Raw genomic sequence first — 22,500 nt, 5'->3', positions numbered from 1 at the left:
CTCAAACACTCCGTCTGGCTCAAACACTCCGTCTGGCTCAAACACACGTTTGTCTCAAGTCAAAGTTGGTTGATGGCATACAGGTTAGCAGGTTGTCGTGGCATTGCAGTATATAATGCTGAGGAGGATACCAGCTACTACAAATGGAGTAGCATTTCAAACAATGGTAAATGTCAAATAAAATATAGACAAGAACTCAAGAACGGTGTGACAAATCTGATTTAACAACCCGTAGAGCGCTGTAGCAGTAATTACATGCTAACTAGATGTCTCTACGCCGGGGGAATTTACACCCGATAATAGATTTAGTACAAACAGCTATGTCAATAATGCAGTATAGACAGACGTATGTGGTGTGTATAAACAGTGTAACTTAAATCAAATGTAAAGCTGTAGAATATTAGGATGAGCTATGTCAGGGATACGGTATATGAATACACCACTGGGAAACGGGACATGACTCGTGGTTCGATGTCTCTACAGCATGGGACAGCGGGGTGTGTGTGTGTGTGTGTGTGTGTGTGTGTGTGTGTGTGTGTGTGTGTGTGTGTGTGTGTGTGTGTGTGTGTGTGTGTGTGTGTGTGTGTGTGTGTGTGTGTGTGTGTGTGTGTGTGTGTGTTGTGTGAGTGAGTGTGCATGACCTGATAAATGGATAGTGATGGCTGTTCAACAGTCTGATGGTGATAGAAGCTGTTCAACAGTCTGATGGTGATAGAAGCTGTTCAACAGTCTGATGGTAATAGAAGCTGTTCAACAGTCTGATGGTGATAGAAGCTGTTCAACAGTCTGATAGAAGCTGTTCAACAGTCTGATGGTGATAGAAGCTGTTCAACAGTCTGATGGTGATAGAAGCTGTTTAACAGTCTGATGGTAATAGAAGCTGTTCAACAGTCTGATGGTAATAGAAGCTGTTCAACAGTCTGATGGTGATAGAAGCTGTTCAACAGTCTGATGGTAATAGAAGCTGTTCAACAGTCTGATGGTAATAGAAGCTGTTCAACAGTCTGATGGTGATAGAAGCTGTTCAACAGTCTGATGGTGATAGAAGCTGTTTAACAGTCTGATGGTAATAGAAGCTGTTCAACAGTCTGATGGTAATAGAAGCTGTTCAACAGTCTGATGGTGATAGAAGCTGTTCAACAGTCTGATGGTAATAGAAGCTGTTCAACAGTCTGATGGTGATAGAAGCTGTTCAACAGTCTGATGGTAATAGAAGCTGTTCAACAGTCTGATGGTGATAGAAGCTGTTCAACAGTCTGATGGTAATAGAAGCTGTTCAACAGTCTGATGGTAATAGAAGCTGTTTAACAGTCTGATGGTAATAGAAGCTGTTCAACAGTCTGATGGTAATAGAAGCTGTTCAACAGTCTGATGGTGATAGAAGCTGTTTAACAGTCTGATGGTGATAGAAGCTGTTCAACAGTCTGATGGTGATAGAAGCTGTTCAACAGTCTGATGGTGATAGAAGCTGTTCAACAGTCTGATGGTGATAGAAGCTGTTTAACAGTCTGATGGTGATAGAAGCTGTTCAACAGTCTGATGGTGATAGAAGCTGTTCAACAGTCTGATGGTGATAGAAGCTGTTCAACAGTCTGATGGTGATAGAAGCTGTTCAACAGTCTGATGGTGATAGAAGCTGTTCAACAGTCTGATGGTGATAGAAGCTGTTTAACAGTCTGATGGTGATAGAAGCTGTTCAACAGTCTGATGGTGATAGAAGCTGTTCAACAGTCTGATGGTGGTAGAAGCTGTTTAACAGTCTGATGGTAATAGAAGCTGTTCAACAGTCTGATGGTAATAGAAGCTGTTCAACAGTCTGATGGTAATAGAAGCTGTTCAACAGTCTGATGGTGATAGAAGCTGTTCAACAGTCTGATGGTGATAGAAGCTGTTTAACAGTCTGATGGTGATAGAAGCTGTTCAACAGTCTGATGGTAATAGAAGCTGTTCAACAGTCTGATGGTAATAGAAGCTGTTCAACAGTCTGATGGTGATAGAAGCTGTTCAACAGTCTGATAGAAGCTGTTCAACAGTCTGATGGTAATAGAAGCTGTTCAACAGTCTGATGGTGATAGAAGCTGTTCAACAGTCTGATGGTAATAGAAGCTGTTTAACAGTCTGATGGTGATAGAAGCTGTTTAAAAGTCTGATGGTCTGGTAATAGAAGCTGTTCAACAGTCTGATAGAAGCTGTTCAACAGTCTGATGGTGATAGAAGCTGTTTAAAAGTCTGATGGTCTGGTGATAGAAGCTGTTCAACAGTCTGATAGAAGCTGTTCAACAGTCTGATGGTAATAGAAGCTGTTTAACAGTCTGATGGTGATAGAAGCTGTTCAACAGTCTGATGGTGGTAGAAGCTGTTCAACAGTCTGATGGTGGTAGAAGCTGTTTAACAGTCTGATGGTAATAGAAGCTGTTCAACAGTCTGATGGTAATAGAAGCTGTTCAACAGTCTGATGGTGATAGAAGCTGTTTAACAGTCTGATGGTGATAGAAGCTGTTCAACAGTCTGATGGTGGTAGAAGCTGTTTAACAGTCTGATGGTAATAGAAGCTGTTCAACAGTCTGATGGTAATAGAAGCTGTTCAACAGTCTGATGGTGATAGAAGCTGTTCAACAGTCTGATGGTAATAGAAGCTGTTCAACAGTCTGATGGTGATAGAAGCTGTTCAACAGTCTGATGGTAATAGAAGCTGTTCAACAGTCTGATGGTAATAGAAGCTGTTCAACAGTCTGATGGTGATAGAAGCTGTTCAACAGTCTGATGGTAATAGAAGCTGTTCAACAGTCTGATGGTGATAGAAGCTGTTCAACAGTCTGGTGGTAATAGAAGCTGTTCAACAGTCTGATAGAAGCTGTTCAACAGTCTGATGGTAATAGAAGCTGTTCAACAGTCTGATGGTGATAGAAGCTGTACAACAGTCTGATGGTGATAGAAGCTGTTCAACAGTCTGATGGTGTTGGAAGCTGTTCAACAGTCTGATGGTGATAGAAGCTGTTCAACAGTCTGATGGTGATAGAAGCTGTTCAACAGTCTGATGGTAATAGAAGCTGTTCAACAGTCTGATGGTGATAGAAGCTGTTCAACAGTCTGATGGTGATAGAAGCTGTTTAACAGTCTGATGGTAATAGAAGCTGTTCAACAGTCTGATGGTAATAGAAGCTGTTCAACAGTCTGATGGTAATAGAAGCTGTTCAACAGTCTGATGGTGATAGAAGCTGTTCAACAGTCTGATGGTAATAGAAGCTGTTCAACAGTCTGATGGTAATAGAAGCTGTTCAACAGTCTGATGGTGATAGAAGCTGTTCAACAGTCTGATGGTGATAGAAGCTGTTCAACAGTCTGATGGTGATAGAAGCTGTTCAACAGTCTGATGGTGATAGAAGCTGTTCAACAGTCTGATGGTAATAGAAGCTGTTTAACAGTCTGATGGTAATAGAAGCTGTTCAACAGTCTGATGGTGATAGAAGCTGTTCAACAGTCTGATGGTAATAGAAGCTGTTTAACAGTCTGATGGTGATAGAAGCTGTTCAACAGTCTGATGGTAATAGAAGCTGTTCAACAGTCTGATGGTGATAGAAGCTGTTCAACAGTCTGATGGTAATAGAAGCTGTTCAACAGTCTGATGGTGATAGAAGCTGTTCAACAGTCTGATGGTGATAGAAGCTGTTCAACAGTCTGATGGTGATAGAAGCTGTTCAACAGTCTGATGGTGATAGAAGCTGTTTAACAGTCTGATGGTAATAGAAGCTGTTCAACAGTCTGATGGTAATAGAAGCTGTTCAACAGTCTGATGGTAATAGAAGCTGTTCAACAGTCTGATGGTGATAGAAGCTGTTCAACAGTCTGATGGTGATAGAAGCTGTTCAACAGTCTGATGGTGATAGAAGCTGTTCAACAGTCTGATGGTAATAGAAGCAGTTCAACAGTTTGATGGTAATAGAAGCTGTTCAACAGTCTGATGGAGATAGAAGCTGTTCAACAGTCTGATGGTAATAGAAGCTGTTCAACAGTCTGATGGTGATAGAAGCTGTTCAACAGTCTGATGGTGATAGAAGCTTTTCAACAGTCTGATGGTGATAGAAGCTGTTCAACAGTCTGATGGTGATAGAAGCTGTTATAAGTTCTGTTATACTCATAGACATGATTCAAACAGTTTTAGAGTCTTCAGAGTGTTTTCTATCCAAATCTACTGATAATATATATTCTGGGGTTGAGTAGCAGGCAGTTGAATTTGAGCATGCATTGCATCCGGATGTGAAAATACTGCCCCCTGTCACCAAGGAGTTAACAGTCTAACACTCCTTCAAACACATACACATTATCTGTACTGTTTTTCAACCATCGTAAATCACATCTAATGTCTATGACAAGGTCTCACATTTCCACACCAATCCCATCCATCCATCCCTTCATCCATCCCTTCATCCCTTCATCCATCCATCCCTTCATCCATCCATCCCTTCATCCATCCATCCCTTCATCCATCCATCCCTTCATCCATCCATCCCTCCACTCATCCATCCATCCATCCATCCCTTCATCCCTCCATCCCTCCATCCCTCCTCTCCTCCATCCATCCATCCCTTCATCCCTCCATCCATCATCCCTCCATCCCTTCATCCAACCACCCATCCCTTCATCCAGCCATCCTTCCATCCCTCCATCCCTCCATCCCTCCTCTCCTCCATCCATCCCTTCATCCTTCCATCCCTCCATCCCTCCATCCCTCCATCCCTCCTCTCCTCCATCCATCCCTTCATCCTTCCATCCCTCCATCCCTTCATCCCTCCATCCCTCCTCTCCTCCATCCATCCATCCCTTCATCCCTCCATCCCTCCATCCCTCCTCCCATCCATCCATCCCTTCATCCCTCCATCCCTCCTCCCTCCATCCCTCCATCCCTTCATCCCTCCATCCCTCCTCTCCTCCATCCATCCATCCCTTCATCCCTCCATCCCTCCATCCCTCCTCTCCATCCATCCATCCCTTCATCCCTCCATCCATCATCCCTCCATCCCTTCATCCATCCACCCATCCCTTCATCCAGCCAGCCTTCCATCCCTCCACCCCTTCATCCCTCCATCCCTTCATCCATCCATCCATCCATCCCTCCATCCCTTCATCCATCCTCTCCTCCATCCCTCCACCCTCTCTCTCCTCCATCCCTCCATCCCCTGTCTCCTCCATCCCCTCTCTCCTCCATCCCTCCATCCCTCTCATCCTCCATCCCTCCATCCCTCTCCTCCATCCCCTCTCTCCTCCATCCCTCCATCCCCTGTCTCCCCCATCCCCTCTCTCCTCCATCCATTCATCCCTTCATCCCTCCATCTCTCCATTCCTCCAATCAGATGAATAAATAAATCATGTGAAAAAGGAAGAAAAGTAATTTCAGAAAAAGGAAGAGACGTACAGTAGGATGTTGATTGATTTGTTGTTGAGAATTAATCTACGCTTTCTCACCATACATTGTTCTACGACTGGATGTGAGCCATATGTTCTACGACTGGATGTGAGCCATATGTTCTACGGCTGGATGTGAGCCATATGTCCTACGGCTGGATGTGAGCCATATGTTCTACGACTGGATGTGAGCCATATGTTCTACGGCTGGATGTGAGCCATATGTTCTACGACTGGATGTGAGCCATATGTTCTACGGCTGGGTATGAGCCATATGTTCTACGGCTGGATGTGAGCCATATGTTCTACGGCTAGATGTGAGCCATATGTCCTACGGCTAGATGTGAGCCATATGTTCTACTGCTGGAAGTGAGTCATATGTTCTACGGCTGGATGTGAGCCATATGTTCTACTGCTGGATGTGAGCCATATGTTCTACTGCTGGATGTGAGCCATATGTTCTACGGCTGGATGTGAGCCATATGTTCTACGACTGGATGTGAGCCATATGTTCTACGGCTGGGTGTGAGCCATATGTTCTACGACTGGATGTGAGCCATATGTTCTACGGCTGGGTGTGAGCCATATGTTCTACTGCTGGATGTGAGCCATATGTTCTACGGCTGGATGTGAGCCATATGTTATACGGCTGGATGTGAGCCATATGTTCTACGACTGAATGTGAGCCATAGGTTCTACTGCTGGATGTGAGCCATATGTTCTACGGCTGGATGTGAGCCATATGTTCTACGGCTGGATGTGAGCCATATGTTCTACGACTGGATGTGAGCCATATGTTCTACGGCTGGATGTGAGCCATATGTTCTACGACTGAATGTGAGCCATAGGTTCTACGGCTGGATGTGAGCCATATGTTCTACGACTGAATGTGAGCCATATGTTCTACGACTGGATGTGAGCCATATGTTCTATGACTGGATGTGAGCCATATGTTCTACTGCTAGATGTGAGCCATATGTTCTACGACTGGATGTGAGCCATATGTTCTACGACTGGATGTGAGCCATATGTTCTATGACTGGATGTGAGCCATATGTTCTACTGCTAGATGTGAGCCATATGTTCTATGACTGGATGTGAGCCATATGTTCTATGACTGGATGTGAGCCATATGTTCTACGACTGAATGTGAGCCATATGTTCTACGACTGAATGTGAGCCATATGTCCTACGGCTGGATGTGAGCCATATGTCCTACGGCTGGATGTGAGCCATATGTCCTACGGCTGGATGTGAGCCATATGTCCTACGGCTGGATGTGAGCCATATGTTCTACTGCTGGATGTGAGCCATATGTCATACGGCTGGATGTGAGCCATATGTCCTACGACTGGATGTGAGACATATGTTCTACAACTGGATGTGAGCCATATGTCCTACGGCTGGATGTGAGCCATATGTCCTACGGCTGGATGTGAGCCATATGTTCTACTGCTGGATGTGAGCCATAGGTTCGACGGCTGGATGTGAGCCATATGTTCTACTGCTGGATGTGAGCCATAGGTTCGACGGCTGGATGTGAGCCATATATTCTACTGCTGGATGTGAGCCATATGTTCGACGGCTGGATGTGAGCCCTATGTTCTACTGCTGGATGTGAGCCATATGTTCTACGGCTGGATGTGAGCCATATGTTCTACGGCTGGATGTGAGCCATATGTTCTACGGCCGGATGTGAGCCATATGTTCTACGGCTAGATGTGATCCATATGTTCTACGGCTGGATGTGAGCCATATGTCATATGACTGGATGTGAGCCATATGTCCTACGGCTGGATGTGAGCCATATGTTCTACGACTGAATGTGAGCCATATGTTCTACGGCTAGATGTGAGCCATATGTTCTACGGCTGGATGTGAGCCATATGTTCTACGGCTGGATGTGAGCCATATGTTCTACGGCTAGATGTGAGCCATATGTTCTACGGCTGGATGTGAGCCATATGTCATATGACTGGATGTGAGCCATATGTCCTACGGCTGGATGTGAGCCATATGTTCTACGACTGAATGTGAGCCATATGTTCTACGGCTAGATGTGAGCCATAGGTTTAAGCCCAGCAGTTGGGTAGGGAATGCCTGATGAGGTAAAGTAGATCACTGAGAGCTTGAACTTTGAACTATGAGTTACAGCGTATATCTGTCTCTTTGTAATCATGTCTGGTCAATGACTGGGTCTGTCAATCAGGTTGTCAGCTTTGCTTAGTGTTGAGTGTATTCATGCATGTGACAAAGGTCAATAGTTGAGTGATGTTTCAAGTCAAGAGAAACCAGATAATATCCATTCGATAACTTATATAATCTAGGGGGAAGTGAAATTATTATTACTTTTTAAAAAATCACATAGTGTTTCCACAACATCATCTTTATAAAAAGAGCTAAGATAATATAATAATAATAATAATAATAATAATAATAATAATAATAATAATAATGTCAAACAAGTAGGCAACTTTGACATTCCATCAGGGTGTTCAGGGTGAGGGAATGGGTCACTGTGTTCAGGGTGAGGGAATGGGTCACTGTGTTCAGGCTGAGGGAATGGGTCACTGTGTTCAGGGTGAGGGAATGGGTCACTGTGTTCAGGGTGAGGGAATGGGTTACTGTGTTCAGGGTGAGGGAATGGGTCACTGTGTTCAGGGTGACAGAATGGGTCACTGTGTTCAGGGTGACAGAATGGGTCACTGTGTTCAGGGTGAGGGAATGGGTCACTGTGTTCAGGGTGAGGGAATGGGTCACTGTGTTCAGGCTGAGGGAATGGGTCACTGTGTTCAGGGTGAGGGAATGGGTCACTGTGTTCAGGGTGAGGGAATGGGTTACTGTGTTCAGGGTGAGGGAATGGGTCACTGTGTTCAGGGTGAGGGAATGGGTCACTGTGTTCAGGGTGACAGAATGGGTCACTGTGTTCAGGGTGAGGAATGGGTCACTGTGTTCAGGGTGAGGGAATGGGTCACTGTGTTCAGGGTGAGGGAATGGGTCACTGTGTTCAGGGTGAGGGAATGGGTCACTGTGTTCAGGGTGAGGGAATGGGTCACTGTGTTCAGGGTGAGGGAATGGGTCACTGTGTTCAGGGTGAGGGAATGGGTCACTGTGTTCAGGGTGAGGGAATGGGTCACTGTGTTCAGGGTGACGGAATGGGTCACTGTGTTCAGGGTGAGGGAATGGGTCACTGTGTTCAGGCTGAGGGAATGGGTCACTGTGTTCAGGGTGAGGGAATGGGTCACTGTGTTCAGGGTGAGGGAATGGGTCACTGTGTTCAGGGTGAGGGAATGGGTCACTGTGTTCAGGGTGAGGGAATGGGTCACTGTGTTCAGGGTGAGGGAATGGGTCACTGTGTTCAGGCTGAGGGAATGGGTCACTGTGTTCAGGGTGAGGGAATGGGTCACTGTGTTCAGGGTGAGGGAATGGGTCACTGTGTTCAGGGTGAGGGAATGGGTCACTGTGTTTAGGGTGAGGGAATGGGTCACTGTGTTCAGGGTGAGGGAATGGGTCACTGTGTTCAGGGTGAGGGAATGGGTCACTGTGTTCAGGGTGAGGGAATGGGTCACTGTGTTCAGGGTGAGGGACCCATTCCCTCACCCTGAACACAGTGACTGGTACTCTGTGTAAATTACCAAGTTATCGTTACTCATCTCTGTCTCTCTTTATGTCTGTCTGTCTGTCTGTCTGTCTGTCTGTCTGTCTGTCTGTCTGTCTGTCTGTCTGTCTGTCTCTCTCTCTTTCACTCAGAAACGTCTGTTTTGTTTTCGGCTTCTTGCAACAGTAAGCCAGGCTCAATTTAAAAGTAGAGGCTTTTGTCTTCCTAAAAATACCAGCTAATTCAAACCCTGGGCTTTGGAATGTCTGCATAAACCTTTACAGGGTTATACTTACACACACACACACACACACACACACACACACACACACACACACACACACACACACACACACACTCACACACACACACACACACACACACACACATACATATATATACATACACACCAAGCTCTGAAGGGCAATCTGTACCAGTTAGATATCTCAGTCAGACTCACACTTTTTGTAGTTATGAAAAACCTTACACAGCTTTAGCCCACGGCGTGGAAACTGGTGCTGCATGTAAAGTAGGCCTGGTATTAAAACTAAATACTTGGTTTTAATATTTATTTGATTTCCACTTCTGTTCTTCCTTACCTTTTTTTAATGACTGGGTGGGTGGTGGATTCCCATAATGCAATATTTTTGGAGGAGGAGGTTGATGGGTTGCTACGCCAGTCAGAGAAATCTAATTTACAGGATGTGTGTGTGTGTGTGCGTGTGCGTGTGTGTGCGTGTGCGTGTGTGTGTGTGTGTGTGTGTGTGTGTGTGTGTGTGTGTGTGTGTGTGTGTGTGTGTGTGTGTGTGTGTGTGTGTGTGTGTGTGTGTGTGTGTGCGTTTGTTTGTGTGTTTCTGTGTCCTGTAAAGAGAGTGTTTATTCACTGTGAATGTCATTGAATTATTTTGCAGTAGAGTACTTAATCAGATCCTATATACTGTAGTCTCTACAGTCGAGTACTTAATCAGATCCTATATACTGTAGTTTCTACAGTAGAGTACTTAATCATATCCTATATACTGTAGTCTCTACGGTAGAGTACTTAATCAGATCCTATATACTGTAGTCTCTACGGTAGAGTACTTAATCAGATCCTATATACTGTAGTCTCTACAGTAGAGTACTTAATCAGATCCTATATACTGTAGTCTCTACAGTAGAGTACTTAATCATATCCTATATACTGTAGTCTCTACGGTAGAGTACTTAATCAGATCCTATATACTGTAGTCTCTACAGTAGAGTACTTAATCAGATCCTATATACTGTAGTCTCTACAGTAGAGTACTTAATCATATCCTGTATACTGTAGTCTCTACAGTAGAGTACTTAATCAGATCCTATATAATGTCGTCTCTACAGTAGAGTACTTAATCAGATCCTATATCGTATATACCTGCTGTGAATGATTCAGTTGAACCCTGCTGTGAATGATTCAGTTGAACCCTCATGTGAATGATTCAGTTGAACCCTTCTGTGAATGATTCAGTTGAACCCTCATGTGAATTATTCAGTTGAACCCTGCTGTGAATGATTCAGTTAGTTCCTGCTGTGAATGATTCAGTTAAACCCTGCTGTGAATGATTCAGTTAGTCCCTGTTGTGAATGATTCAGTTAAACCCTGCTGTGAATGATTCAGTTAGTCCCTGTTGTGAATGATTCAGTTAAACCCTGCAGTTGAACCCTGCTGTGAATGATTCAGTTGAACCCTGCTGTGAATGATTCAGTTGAACCCTACTTTGAATGATTCAGTTAAACCATGCTGTGAATGATTCAGTTGAATCCTGCTGTGAATGATTCAGTTAGTTCCTGCTGTGAATGATTCAGTTGAACCCTGCTGTGAATGATTCAGTTGAACCCTGCTGTGAATGATTCAGTTGAACCCTGCTGTGAATGATTCAGTTAAACCCTGCTGTGAATGATTCAGTTAAACCCTGCTGTGAATGATTCAGTTAAACCATGCAGTGAATGATTCAGTTAGTTCCTGCTGTGAATGACTCAGTTAAACCCTGATGTGAATGATTCAGTTAAACCCTGCTGTGAATGATTCAGTTAGTTCCTGCTGTGAATGATTCAGTTAGTTCCTGCTGTGAATGATTCAGTTAGTTCCTGCTGTGAATGATTCAGTTAGTTCCTGCTGTGAATGATTCAGTTGAACCCGACTGTGAATGATTCAGTTAAACCCTGCTGTGAATGATTCAGTTAAACCCTTCTGTGAATGATTCAGTTAAACCCTGCTGTGAATGATTCAGTTAGTTCCTGCTGTGAATGATTCAGTTAAACCCTGCTGTGAATGATTCAGTTGAACCCGACTGTGAATGATTCAGTTAGTTCCTGCTGTGAATGATTCAATTAAACCCTGCTGTGAATGATTCAGTTGAACCCGACTGTGAATGATTCAGTTAGTTCCTGCTGTGAATGATTCAGTTAGTTCCTGCTGTGAATGATTCAGTTAAACCCTGCTGTGAGTGATTCAGTTGAACCCGACTGTGAATGATTCAGTTAGTTCCTGCTGTGAATGATTCAGTTAGTTCCTGCTGTGAATGATTCAGTTATACCCTGCTGTGAATGATTCAGTTGAACCCGACTGTGAATGATTCAGTTGAACCCTGCTGTGAATGATTCAGTTGAACCCTGCTGTGAATGATTCAGTTGAAAGGTATGCGTTAAGGGTTGCCAGAGGTTAAACAGTCCTCTCCTCTCCTCTCCTCTCCTCTCCTCTCCTCTCCGCAGGTTCACTGGTCCTAACCTACCATCTCCCGTACTCAGCAGTAAGAACTGGCTAAGACTACACTTTACCTCAGATGGAAACCACAAGCTGAGGGGATTCAGTGCCCAGTACCAAGGTATGACACGCACACACACACACATCATACACACACATCATACACACACATACATCCCCCCTCCCGCCCTCAAATCTCATCAGTCTGAGGGTCGTAGTTCAGGGTTGAAAACAGATGAACAGGCATTAGACTGTCCAAGTGAAAAATACAAACCCCAATCTCATCTAATCTCAGATAGAGACAGAGAGAGATGGAGAGAAAAGAGAGAGAGAGAGAAAGAGAGAGGGAGAGGGAGAAAGAGAGAGAGGAAGAAACAAAGAGAGAGAGAGAGGGAGAGAAACAAAGAGAGAGAGAGACAGAGAGAGGGAGGGAAACAAAGAGAGAGAGAGACAGAGAGGGAGGGAAACAAAGAGAGAGAGAGACAGAGAGGGAGGGAAACAAAGACAAAGAGAGAGAGAGACAGAGAGGGAGAGAAAGACAGACAGAGAGACAGACAGAGAGGGAGCGAGAGGGAGAGAGACAGAGAGAGAGAGAGAGAGAGAAGAGAGAGAGAGAGAGAGAGAGAGAGGGAGAGAGAGAGAGAGAGAGAGAGAGAGAGGGAAACAAAGAGAGAGAGGGAAGAGAGAGAGAGGAGAGAAAGAGAGAGGGAGGAAACAAAGAGAGAGAGAGAGAGAGAGAGAGAGAGAGACAGAGAGAGAGAGAGAGAGAGAGAGGAGAGGGAAACAAGAGAGAGAGAGAGAGAGAGAGAGAGAGAGTCAGAAACAAAGAGAGAGAGAGAGGGAGGGATAGAGGGGGGATTTATTTCGATATGTTTAACACTTGTGGATATGACATGTTCCCTGTTATTCTGACGAGAGGAATATAGGATTACTGGTCATGTGTTAGATAAATATATAATAAATATATAATCCATTATTGAAATTGGAGAGAGGAGGCAGAGGAGGACTGAGACTTTAATTAGATTAACCAATGGCCTCCTCCCTTCACCCCCCACTGGGATCAACTTCTTCCAAGTCTCAGAGCGAGTGGAAACCGATGGAAACGCTATTAGCGCACCCCGTTGGCTAACTGGCTAGCCGGTTGCCAATGGTTACACAGGAAAAAAGACTATTTATTGTTGTTGTTGTTATTGATATTGTTGTTGTTGTTAGTTGTTGTTGTTGTTATTGTTGTTGTTGTTGTTAGTTGTTGTTGTTGTTGTTGTTGTTAGTTGTTGCTGTTAGTTGTTGTTGTTATTGTTGTTATTGTTGTTATTGTTGTTATTGTTGTTGTTCTTGTTGTTGTTGTTGTTGTTGTTAGTTGTTGTTGTTGTTATTGTTGTTAGTTGTTGTTGTTGTTATTGTTGTTGTTGTTAGTTGTTGTTGTTGTTATCGTTGTTGTTAGTTGTTATTGTTGTTGTTGTTGTTGTTATTGTTGTTATTGTTATTGTTGTTGTTATTGTTATTATATTGTTATTGTTGTTATTGTTGTTGTTGTTATGGTTATGGTTTAAGGCCTGTTGTTGTTATTGTTGTTGTTGGTTGTTGTTGTTAGTAGTTATTGTTGTTGTTATTGTTGTTGTTGTTGTTGTTAGTTGTTGTTGTTAGTAGTTATTGTTGTTGTTGTTGTTGTTATTGTTATTGTTGTTGTTGTTGTTAGTTGTTGTTGTAGTAGTTGTTGTTGTTGTTGTTGTTGTTAGTAGTTATTGTTGTTGTTGTTGTTGTTGTTGTTATTGTTATTGATATTGTTGTTGTTGTTGTTAGTTGTTGGTGTAGTTGTTGTTGTTGTTGTTAGTTGTTGTTGTTAGTAGTTATTGTTGTTGTTATTGTTATTGTTGTTGTTAGTTGTTGTTGTTAGTAGTTATTGTTGTTGTTGTTGTTATTGTTATTGTTATTGATATTGTTGTTGTTAGTTGTTGTTGTAGTTGTTGTTGTTGTTGTTGTTGTTGTTAGTAGTTATTGTTGTTGTTGTTATTGTTATTGATATTGTTGTTGTTAGTTGTTGTTGTTGTTGGTTGTTGTTGTTGTTGTTGTTGTTGTTATTGTTGTTAGTAGTTGTTGTTAGTTGTTGTTGTTAGTTGTTGTTGTTAGTAGTTGGTGTTGTTGTTGTTGTTGTAGTTGTTGTTGTTAGTTGTTGTTGTTGTTATTGTTGCTATTGGTGTTGTTGTTGTTGTTATTGTTATTGATATTGATATTGTTGTTGTTGTTGTTAGTTGTTGTTGTTGTTGTTGTTGTTGTTGTTGTTGTTGTTGTTGCTATTGTTGTTGTTGTTATTGTTAGTTGTTATTGTTGCTATTGTTGTTGTTGTTGTTGTTATTGATATTGTTGTTGTTGTTGTTGTTGTTAGCTGTTGTTGTTGTTGTTAGTTGTTGTTGTTGTTGTTGTTGTTCCTCCAGACAAGAGAGAGATTTTTCGACACGAGATTCAGACTTTTATTTATTGAAAAGTAGAACCGTTTGAGCGGTTGTTGACAGATGAAGTAATCAAGTATAATTTGCATCTAAATAACCCTACAATTCTGAATTGAAATGTATTTAATGAAGACTGAACACATGTTTTTAATGTCATTGTACCCCGGGAAGAGTATCGGTCAGCAGCTAGAGGGAGGGGGGGGAGGGGGGGGTCCTTATTAAATGTTCAATACTAACGTAATCTCTTTGGATCTAATTGGGATATCAACAGTTCATTGCGCCCACTCTCTATTTACCCCTAATGGACAACCCATACACAGTCTGGAAGTAGATATCGTTTACTCATTCACATCACATTCAAATGTTTTCTATGAAATATCAGTTCAGTGTGGAAAACAGACACTGCCTACAGAATCCGTGCAGGAAATCAAGAGATGTCGGGAGTAAATTGGAGGTTGGGGACTTACTCTATAAAGTCACAGACAACTCAGATAACATGTGGTTTATAGTGGTATGAAAGAAATAAAACATCACACTCCCCTTCCTATTGTGTTCCTGTTCCTAATCAGACGTACTCCCCTTCCTATTGTGTTCCTGTTCCTAATCAGATCTTACTCCCCTTCCTATTGTGTTCCTGTTCCTAATCGGATCTTACTCCCCTTCCTATTGTGTTCCTGTTCCTAATAGGATCTTACTCCCCTTCCTATTGTGTTCCTAATCGGATCTTACTCCCCTTCCTATTGTGTTCCTGTTCCTAATCAGATCTTACTCCCCTTCCTATTGTGTTCCTGTTCCTAATCGGATCTTACTCCCCTTCCTATTGTGTTCCTAATAGGATCTTACTCCCCTTCCTATTGTGTTCCTGTTCCTAATCAGACTTACTCCCCTTCCTATTGTGTTCCTGTTCCTAATCGGATCTTACTCCCCTTCCTATTGTGTTCCTGGTCGGATCTTACTCCCCTTCCTATTGTGTTCCTGTTCCTAATAGGATCTTACTCCCCTTCCTATTGTGTTCCTGTTCCTAATAAGAGCTTACTCCCCTTCCTATTGTGTTCCTGTTCCTAATCGGATCTTACTCCCCTTCCTATTGTGTTCCTGTTCCTAATAGGATCTTACTCCCCTTCCTATTGTGTTCCTAATCGGATCTTACTCCCCTTCCTATTGTGTTCCTGTTCCTAATCAGATCTTACTCCCCTTCCTATTGTGTTCCTGTTCCTAATCGGATCTTACTCCCCTTCCTATTGTGTTCCTAATAGGATCTTACTCCCCTTCCTATTGTGTTCCTGTTCCTAATCAGACTTACTCCCCTTCCTATTGTGTTCCTGTTCCTAATCGGATCTTACTCCCCTTCCTATTGTGTTCCTGGTCGGATCTTACTCCCCTTCCTATTGTGTTCCTGTTCCTAATAGGATCTTACTCCCCTTCCAATTGTGTTCCTGTTCCTAATAAGAGCTTACTCCCCTTCCTATTGTGTTCCTGTTCCTAATCGGATCTTACTCCCCTTCCTATTGTGTTCCTAATCGGATCTTACTCCCCTTCCTATTGTGTTCCTGTTCCTAATCAGATCTTACTCCCCTTCCTATTGTGTTCCTGTTCCTAATCGGATCTTACTCCCCTTCCTATTGTGTTCCTAATAGGATCTTACTCCTCTTCCTATTGTGTTCCTGTTCCTAATCAGACTTACTCCCCTTCCTATTGTGTTCCTGTTCCTAATCGGATCTTACTCCCCTTCCTATTGTGTTCCTGGTCGGATCTTACTCCCCTTCCTATTGTGTTCCTGTTCCTAATAGGATCTTACTCCCCTTCCTATTGTGTTCCTGTTCCTAATAAGAGCTTACTCCCCTTCCTATTGTGTTCCTGTTCCTAATCGGATCTTACTCCCCTTCCTATTGTGTTCCTGGTCGGATCTTACTCCCCTTCCTATTGTGTTCCTGTTCCTAATAGGATCTTACTCCCCTTCCTATTGTGTTCCTGTTCCTAATCGGATCTTACTCCCCTTCCTATTGTGTTCCTAATCGGATCTTACTCCCCTTCCTATTGTGTTCCTAATAGGATCTTACTTCCCTTCCTATTGTGTTCCTAATCAGATCTTACACCCCTTCCTATTGTGTTCCTAATAGGATCTTACTCCCCTTCCTATTGTGTTCCTAATCAGATCTTACTCCCCTTCCTATTGTGTTCCTGTTCCTAATCGGATCTTACTCCCCTTCCTATTGTGTTCCTAATAGGATCTTACTCCCCTTCCTATTGTGTTCCTAATCAGATCTTACTCCCCTTCCTATTGTGTTCCTGTTCCTAATAGGATCTTACTCCCCTTCCTATTGTGTTCCTGTTCCTAATAGGATCTTACTCCCCTTCCTATTGTGTTCCTGGTCGGATCTTACTCCCCTTCCTATTGTGTTCCTGTTCCTAATAGGATCTTACTCCCCTTCCTATTGTGTTCCTGTTCCTAATAGGATCGTACTCCCCTTCCTATTGTGTTCCTAATAGGATCTTACTCCCCTTCCTATTGTGTTCCTAATAGGATCTTACTCCCCTTCCTATTGTGTTCCTAATAGGATCTTACTCCCCTTCCTATTGTGTTCCTAATAGGATCTTACTCCCCTTCCTATTGTGTTCCTAATCAGATCTTACTCCCCTTCCTATTGTGTTCCTGTTCCTAATCGGATCTTACTCCCCTTCCTATTGTGTTCCTAATAGGATCTTACTCCCCTTCCTATTGTGTTCCTAATCAGATCTTACTCCCCTTCCTATTGTGTTCCTGTTCCTAATAGGATCTTACTCCCCTTCCTATTGTGTTCCTGTTCCTAATAGGATCTTACTCCCCTTCCTATTGTGTTCCTGGTCGGATCTTACTCCCCTTCCTATTGTGTTCCTGTTCCTAATAGGATCTTACTCCCCTTCCTATTGTGTTCCTGTTCCTAGGATCTTACTCCCCTTCCTATTGTGTTCCTAATAGGATCTTACTCCCCTTCCTATTGTGTTCCTAATCAGGATCTTACTCCCCTTCCTATTGTGTTCCTGTTCCTAATCAGACTTACTCCCTTCCTATTGTGTTCCTGTTTACCCCTTCCTAAATCAGATCTTACTCCCCTTCCTATTGTGTTCCTGTTCCTAATAGGATCTTACTCCCCTTCCTATTGTGTTCCTGTTCCTAATAGGATCTTACTCCCCTTCCTATTGTGTTCCTAATCAGATCTTACTCCCTTCCTATTGTGTTCCTGTTCCTAATAGGATCTTACTCCCCTTCCTATTGTGTTCCTGTTCCTAATAGGATCTTACTCCCCTTCCTATTGTGTTCCTGGTAGGATCTTACTCCCCTTCCTATTGTGTTCCTAATAGGATCTTACTCCCCTTCCTATTGTGTTCCTAATCAGATCTTACACCCCATCCTATTGTGTTCCTAATAGGATCTTACTCCCCTTCCTATTGTGTTCCTGTTCCTAATCAGACTTACTCCCCTTCCTATTGTGTTCCTGTTCCTAATCAGATCTTACTCCCCTTCCTATTGTGTTCCTGTTCCTAATCGGATCTTACTCCCCTTCCTATTGTGTTCCTAATAGGATCTTACTCCCCTTCCTATTGTGTTCCTAATCAGATCTTACTCCCCTTCCTATTGTGTTCCTGTTCCTAATAGGATCTTACTCCCCTTCCTATTGTGTTCCTGTTCCTAATAGGATCTTACTCCCCTTCCTATTGTGTTCCTGGTCGGATCTTACTCCCCTTCCTATTGTTTTCCTGTTCCTAATAGGATCTTACTCCCCTTCCTATTGTGTTCCTGGTCGGATCTTACTCCCCTTCCTATTGTGTTCCTGTTCCTAATAGGATCTTACTCCCCTTCCTATTGTGTTCCTGTTCCTAATCGGATCTTACTCCCCTTCCTATTGTGTTCCTGTTCCTAATAGGATCTTACTCCCCTTCCTATTGTGTTCCTGGTCGGATCTTACTCCCCTTCCTATTGTGTTCCTAATCAGATCTTACTCCCCTTTCTATTGTGTTCCTGTTCCTAATCGGATCTTACTCCCTTCCTATTGTGTTCCTAATAGGATCTTACTCCCCTTCCTATTGTGTTCCTAATCAGATCTTACTCCCCTTCCTATTGTGTTCCTGTTCCTAATAGGATCTTACTCCCCTTCCTATTGTGTTCCTGTTCCTAATAGGATCTTACTCCCCTTCCTATTGTGTTCCTGGTCGGATCTTACTCCCCTTCCTATTGTGTTCCTGTTCCTAATAGGATCTTACTCCCCTTCCTATTGTGTTCCTGGTCGGATCTTACTCCCCTTCCTATTGTGTTCCTGTTCCTAATAGGATCTTACTCCCCTTCCTATTGTGTTCCTGTTCCTAATAGGATCTTACTCCCCTTCCTATTGTGTTCCTGTTCCTAATAGGATCTTACTCCCCTTCCTATTGTGTTCCTAGTCGGATCTTACTCCCCTTCCTATTGTGTTCCTGGTCGGATCTTACTCCCCTTCCTATTGTGTTCCTGGTCCTAATAGGATCGTACTCCCCTTCCTATTGTGTTCCTGGTCCTAATAGGATCGTACTCCCCTTCCTATTGTGTTCCTAATAGGATCGTACTCCCCTTCCTATTGTGTTCCTGTTCCTAATAGGATCTTACTCCCCTTCCTATTGTGTTCCTGGTCGGATCTTACTCCCCTTCCTATTGTGTTCCTGTTCCTAATAGGATCTTACTCCCCTTCCTATTGTGTTCCTGTTCCTAATAGGATCTTACTCCCCTTCCTATTGTGTTCCTGGTCGGATCTTACTCCCCTTCCTATTGTGTTCCTGTTCCTAATAGGATCTTACTCCCCTTCCTATTGTGTTCCTGTTCCTAATAGGATCTTACTCCCCTTCCTATTGTGTTCCTGTTCCTAATAGGATCTTACTCCCCTTCCTATTGTGTTCCTGGTTGGATCTTACTCCCCTTCCTATTGTGTTCCTGGTAGGATCTTACTCCACATTAATATTGTGTTCCTGGTAGGATCTTACTCCCCAGACTCTGGTCTCTACAGTCCTGATTAAACAGGGAACCCGACAGTACATTATCCTCTGGTCTCTACAGTACTGACTGTACATTATCCTCAGGTCTCTACAGTCCTGATTAAACAGGGAACCCGACACTACATTATCCTCTGGTCTCCACAGTACTGACTGTACATTATCCTCTGGTCTCTACAGTACTGACTGTACATTATCCTCTGGTCTCTACAGTAATGACTGTACATTATCCTCTGGTCTCTATAGTACTGATTAAACAGGGAGCCTGACACTACATTTTCCTCTGGTCTCTACAGTCCTGACTGTACATTATCCTCTGGTCTCTACAGTACTGACTGTACATTACCCTCTGGTCTCTATAGTACTGATTAAACAGGGAACCTGACACTACATTATCCTCTGGTCTCTACAGTCCTGACTGTACATTATCCTCTGGCCTCCACAGTACTGACTGTACATTACCCTCTGGTCTCTACAGTACTGATTAAACAGGGAACCCGACACTACATTATCCCCTGGTCTCCACAGTACTGTCTGTACATTATCCTCAGGTCTCTACATTACTGACTGTACATTATCCTCAGGTCTCTACAGTACTGACTGTACATTATCCTCAGGTCTCTACAGTCCTGATTAAACAGGGACCATGACTGTACATTATCCTCTGGTCTCTACAGTCCTGATTGAACAGGGAACCTGACTGTACATTACCCTCTGGTCTCTACAGTACTGACTGTACATTATCCTCAGGTCTCTACAGTCCTGATTAAACAGGGACCATGACTGTACATTATCCTCTGGTCTCTACAGTCCTGATTGAACAGGGAACCTGACTGTACATTACCCTCTCGTCTCTACAGTACTGACTGTACATTATCCTCTGGTCTCTATAGTACTGATTAAATAGGGAACCCGACAATACATTACCCTCTCGTCTCTACAGTACTGACTGTACATTATCCTCTGGTCTCTACAGTGAAGAAGATGACAGAGCTGAAGTCCAGAGGAGTCAAGATGATGCCCAGTAAAGACAATCATCACAAGATATCAGTGTGTAAGTAGATATCAGTGTGTAAGTAGATATCAGTGTGTAAGTAGATATCAGTGTGTAAGTAGATATCAGTGTGTAAGTAGATATCAGTGTGTAAGTAGATATCAGTGTGTAAGTAGATATCAGTGTGTAAGTAGATATCAGTGTGTAAGTAGATATCAGTGTGTAAGTAGATATCAGTGTGTAAGTAGATATCAGTGTGTAAGTAGTGCTCCTAGTTGTTATACACTTGTTGGAGTACGTTCAACTTGTTCTGCAAAGTCACAGGTTCCTCTCTTCTCCATGGTAGGGATACAGGGTAAAGGAGTGTAGAAACAGAGGGAGGGATACAGGGTAAAGGAGTGTAGAAACAGAGGGAGGGATACAGGGTAAAGGAGTGTAGAAACAGAGGGAGGGATACAGGGGAGTAAAAGGGTGTAGAAACAGAGGGAGTGTAGAAACAGAGGGAGGGATACAGGGTAAAGGAGTGTAGAAACAGAGGGAGGGATACAGGGTAAAGGAGTGTAGAAACAGAGGGAGGGATACAGGGTAAAAAGGAGTGTAGAAACAGAGGGAGGGATACAGGGTAAAGGGGAGGTAGAAACAGAGGGAGGGATACAGGGTAAAGGAGTGTAGAAACAGAGGGAGGGATACAGGGTAAAGGAGTGTAGAAACAGAGGGAGGGATACAGGGTAAAGGAGTGTAGAAACAGAGGGAGGGATACAGGGGTAAAGGAGTGTAGAAACAGAGGAGTGTAGAAACAGAGGAGGGATACAGGGTAAAGGAGTGTAGAAACAGAGGGAGGGATACAGGGTAAAGGAGTGTAGAAACAGAGGGAGGGATACAGGGTAAAGGAGTCTGGAAACAGAGGGAGGGATACAGGGTAAAGGGGTGTAGAAACAGAGGGAGGGATACAGGGTAAAGGAGTGTAGAAACAGAGGGAGGGATACAGGGTAAAGGAGTGTAGAAACAGAGGGAGGGATACAGGGTAAAGGAGTGTAGAAACAGAGGGAGGGATACAGGGTAAAGGAGTGTAGAAACAGAGGGAGGGATACAGGGTAAAGGGTGTAGAAACAGAGGGAGGGATACAGGGTAAAGGAGTGTAGAAACAGAGGGAGGGATACAGGGTAAAGGAGTGTAGAAACAGAGGGAGGGATACAGGGTAAAGGAGTGTAGAAACAGAGGGAGGGATACAGGGTAAAGGAGTGTAGAAACAGAGGGAGGGATACAGGATAAAGGAGTGTAGAAACAGAGGGAGGGATACAGGGTAAAGGAGTAGAAACAGGTAAAGGGTGTAGAAACAGAGGAGGGATACAGGGTAAAGTAAAGGAGTCAGGAAACAGAGGGAGGGATACAGGGTAAAGGAGTGTAGAAACAGAGGGAGGGATACAGGGTAAAGGAGAAACAGAGGGAGGGATCAGGAAACAGAGGGAGGGATACAGGGTAAAGGAGTGTAGAAACAGAGGGAGGGATACAGGGTAAAGGAGTCAGGAAACAGAGGGAGGGATACAGGGTAAAGGAGTGTAGAAACAGAGGGAGGGATACAGGAGGGAGGGATACAGGGTAAAGGAGTCAGGAAACAGAGGGAGGGGATACAGGGTAAAGGAGTGTAGAAACAGAGGGAGGGATATAGGGTAAAGGAGTGTAGAAACAGAGGGAGGGATACAGGGTAAAGGAGTGTAGAAACAGAGGGAGGGATACAGGGTAAAGGAGTGTAGAAACAGAGGGAGGGATACAGGGTAAAGGAGTGTAGAAACAGAGGGAGGGATACAGGATAAAGGAGTGTAGAAACAGAGGGAGGGATACAGGGTAAAGGAGTGTAGAAACAGAGGGAGGGATACAGGGTAAAGGAGTGTAGAAACAGAGGGAGGGATACAGGGTAAAGGAGTGTAGAAACAGAGGGAGGGATACAGGGTAAAGGAGTGTAGAAACAGAGGGAGGGATACAGGATAAAGGAGTCTGGAAACAGAGGGAGGGATACAGGGTAAAGGAGTGTAGAAACAGAGGGAGGGATACAGGATAAAGGAGTGTAGAAACAGAGGGAGGGATACAGGGTAAAGGAGTGTAGAAACAGAGGGAGGGATACAGGGTAAAGGAGTGTAGAAACAGAGGGAGGGATACAGGATAAAGGAGTGTAGAAACAGAGGGAGGGATACAGGGTAAAGGAGTGTAGAAACAGAGGGAGGGATACAGGGTAAAGGAGTGTAGAAACAGAGGGAGGGATACAGGGTAAAGGAGTGTAGAAACAGAGGGAGGGATACAGGGTAAAGGAGTCTGGAAACAGAGGGAGGGATAC

The 22,500-nt window shown here is 43.6% G+C and overlaps 1 protein-coding gene across 1 annotated transcript in view; it reads left to right on the top strand.

Moving 5' to 3' along the window:
- LOC118381542 (CUB and sushi domain-containing protein 2-like) overlaps nucleotides 1-22,500 on the top strand; it is a 1,147,246-nt gene that overhangs the window by 495,445 nt on the left and 629,301 nt on the right. Inside the window, 2 exon segments of the mRNA XM_052473074.1 lie at nucleotides 11,735-11,847; nucleotides 20,151-20,228. Coding sequence (XP_052329034.1) covers nucleotides 11,735-11,847; nucleotides 20,151-20,228 — 191 coding nt within the window.

Source organism: Oncorhynchus keta, chromosome 20 (genome assembly GCF_023373465.1).
Source record: "Oncorhynchus keta strain PuntledgeMale-10-30-2019 chromosome 20, Oket_V2, whole genome shotgun sequence".
In the NCBI taxonomy this organism is placed as follows: domain Eukaryota; kingdom Metazoa; phylum Chordata; class Actinopteri; order Salmoniformes; family Salmonidae; genus Oncorhynchus; species Oncorhynchus keta.
The sequence above is the reverse complement of the archived record's forward strand: the minus strand, read 5'-3'. Positions and strand labels throughout refer to the sequence as shown.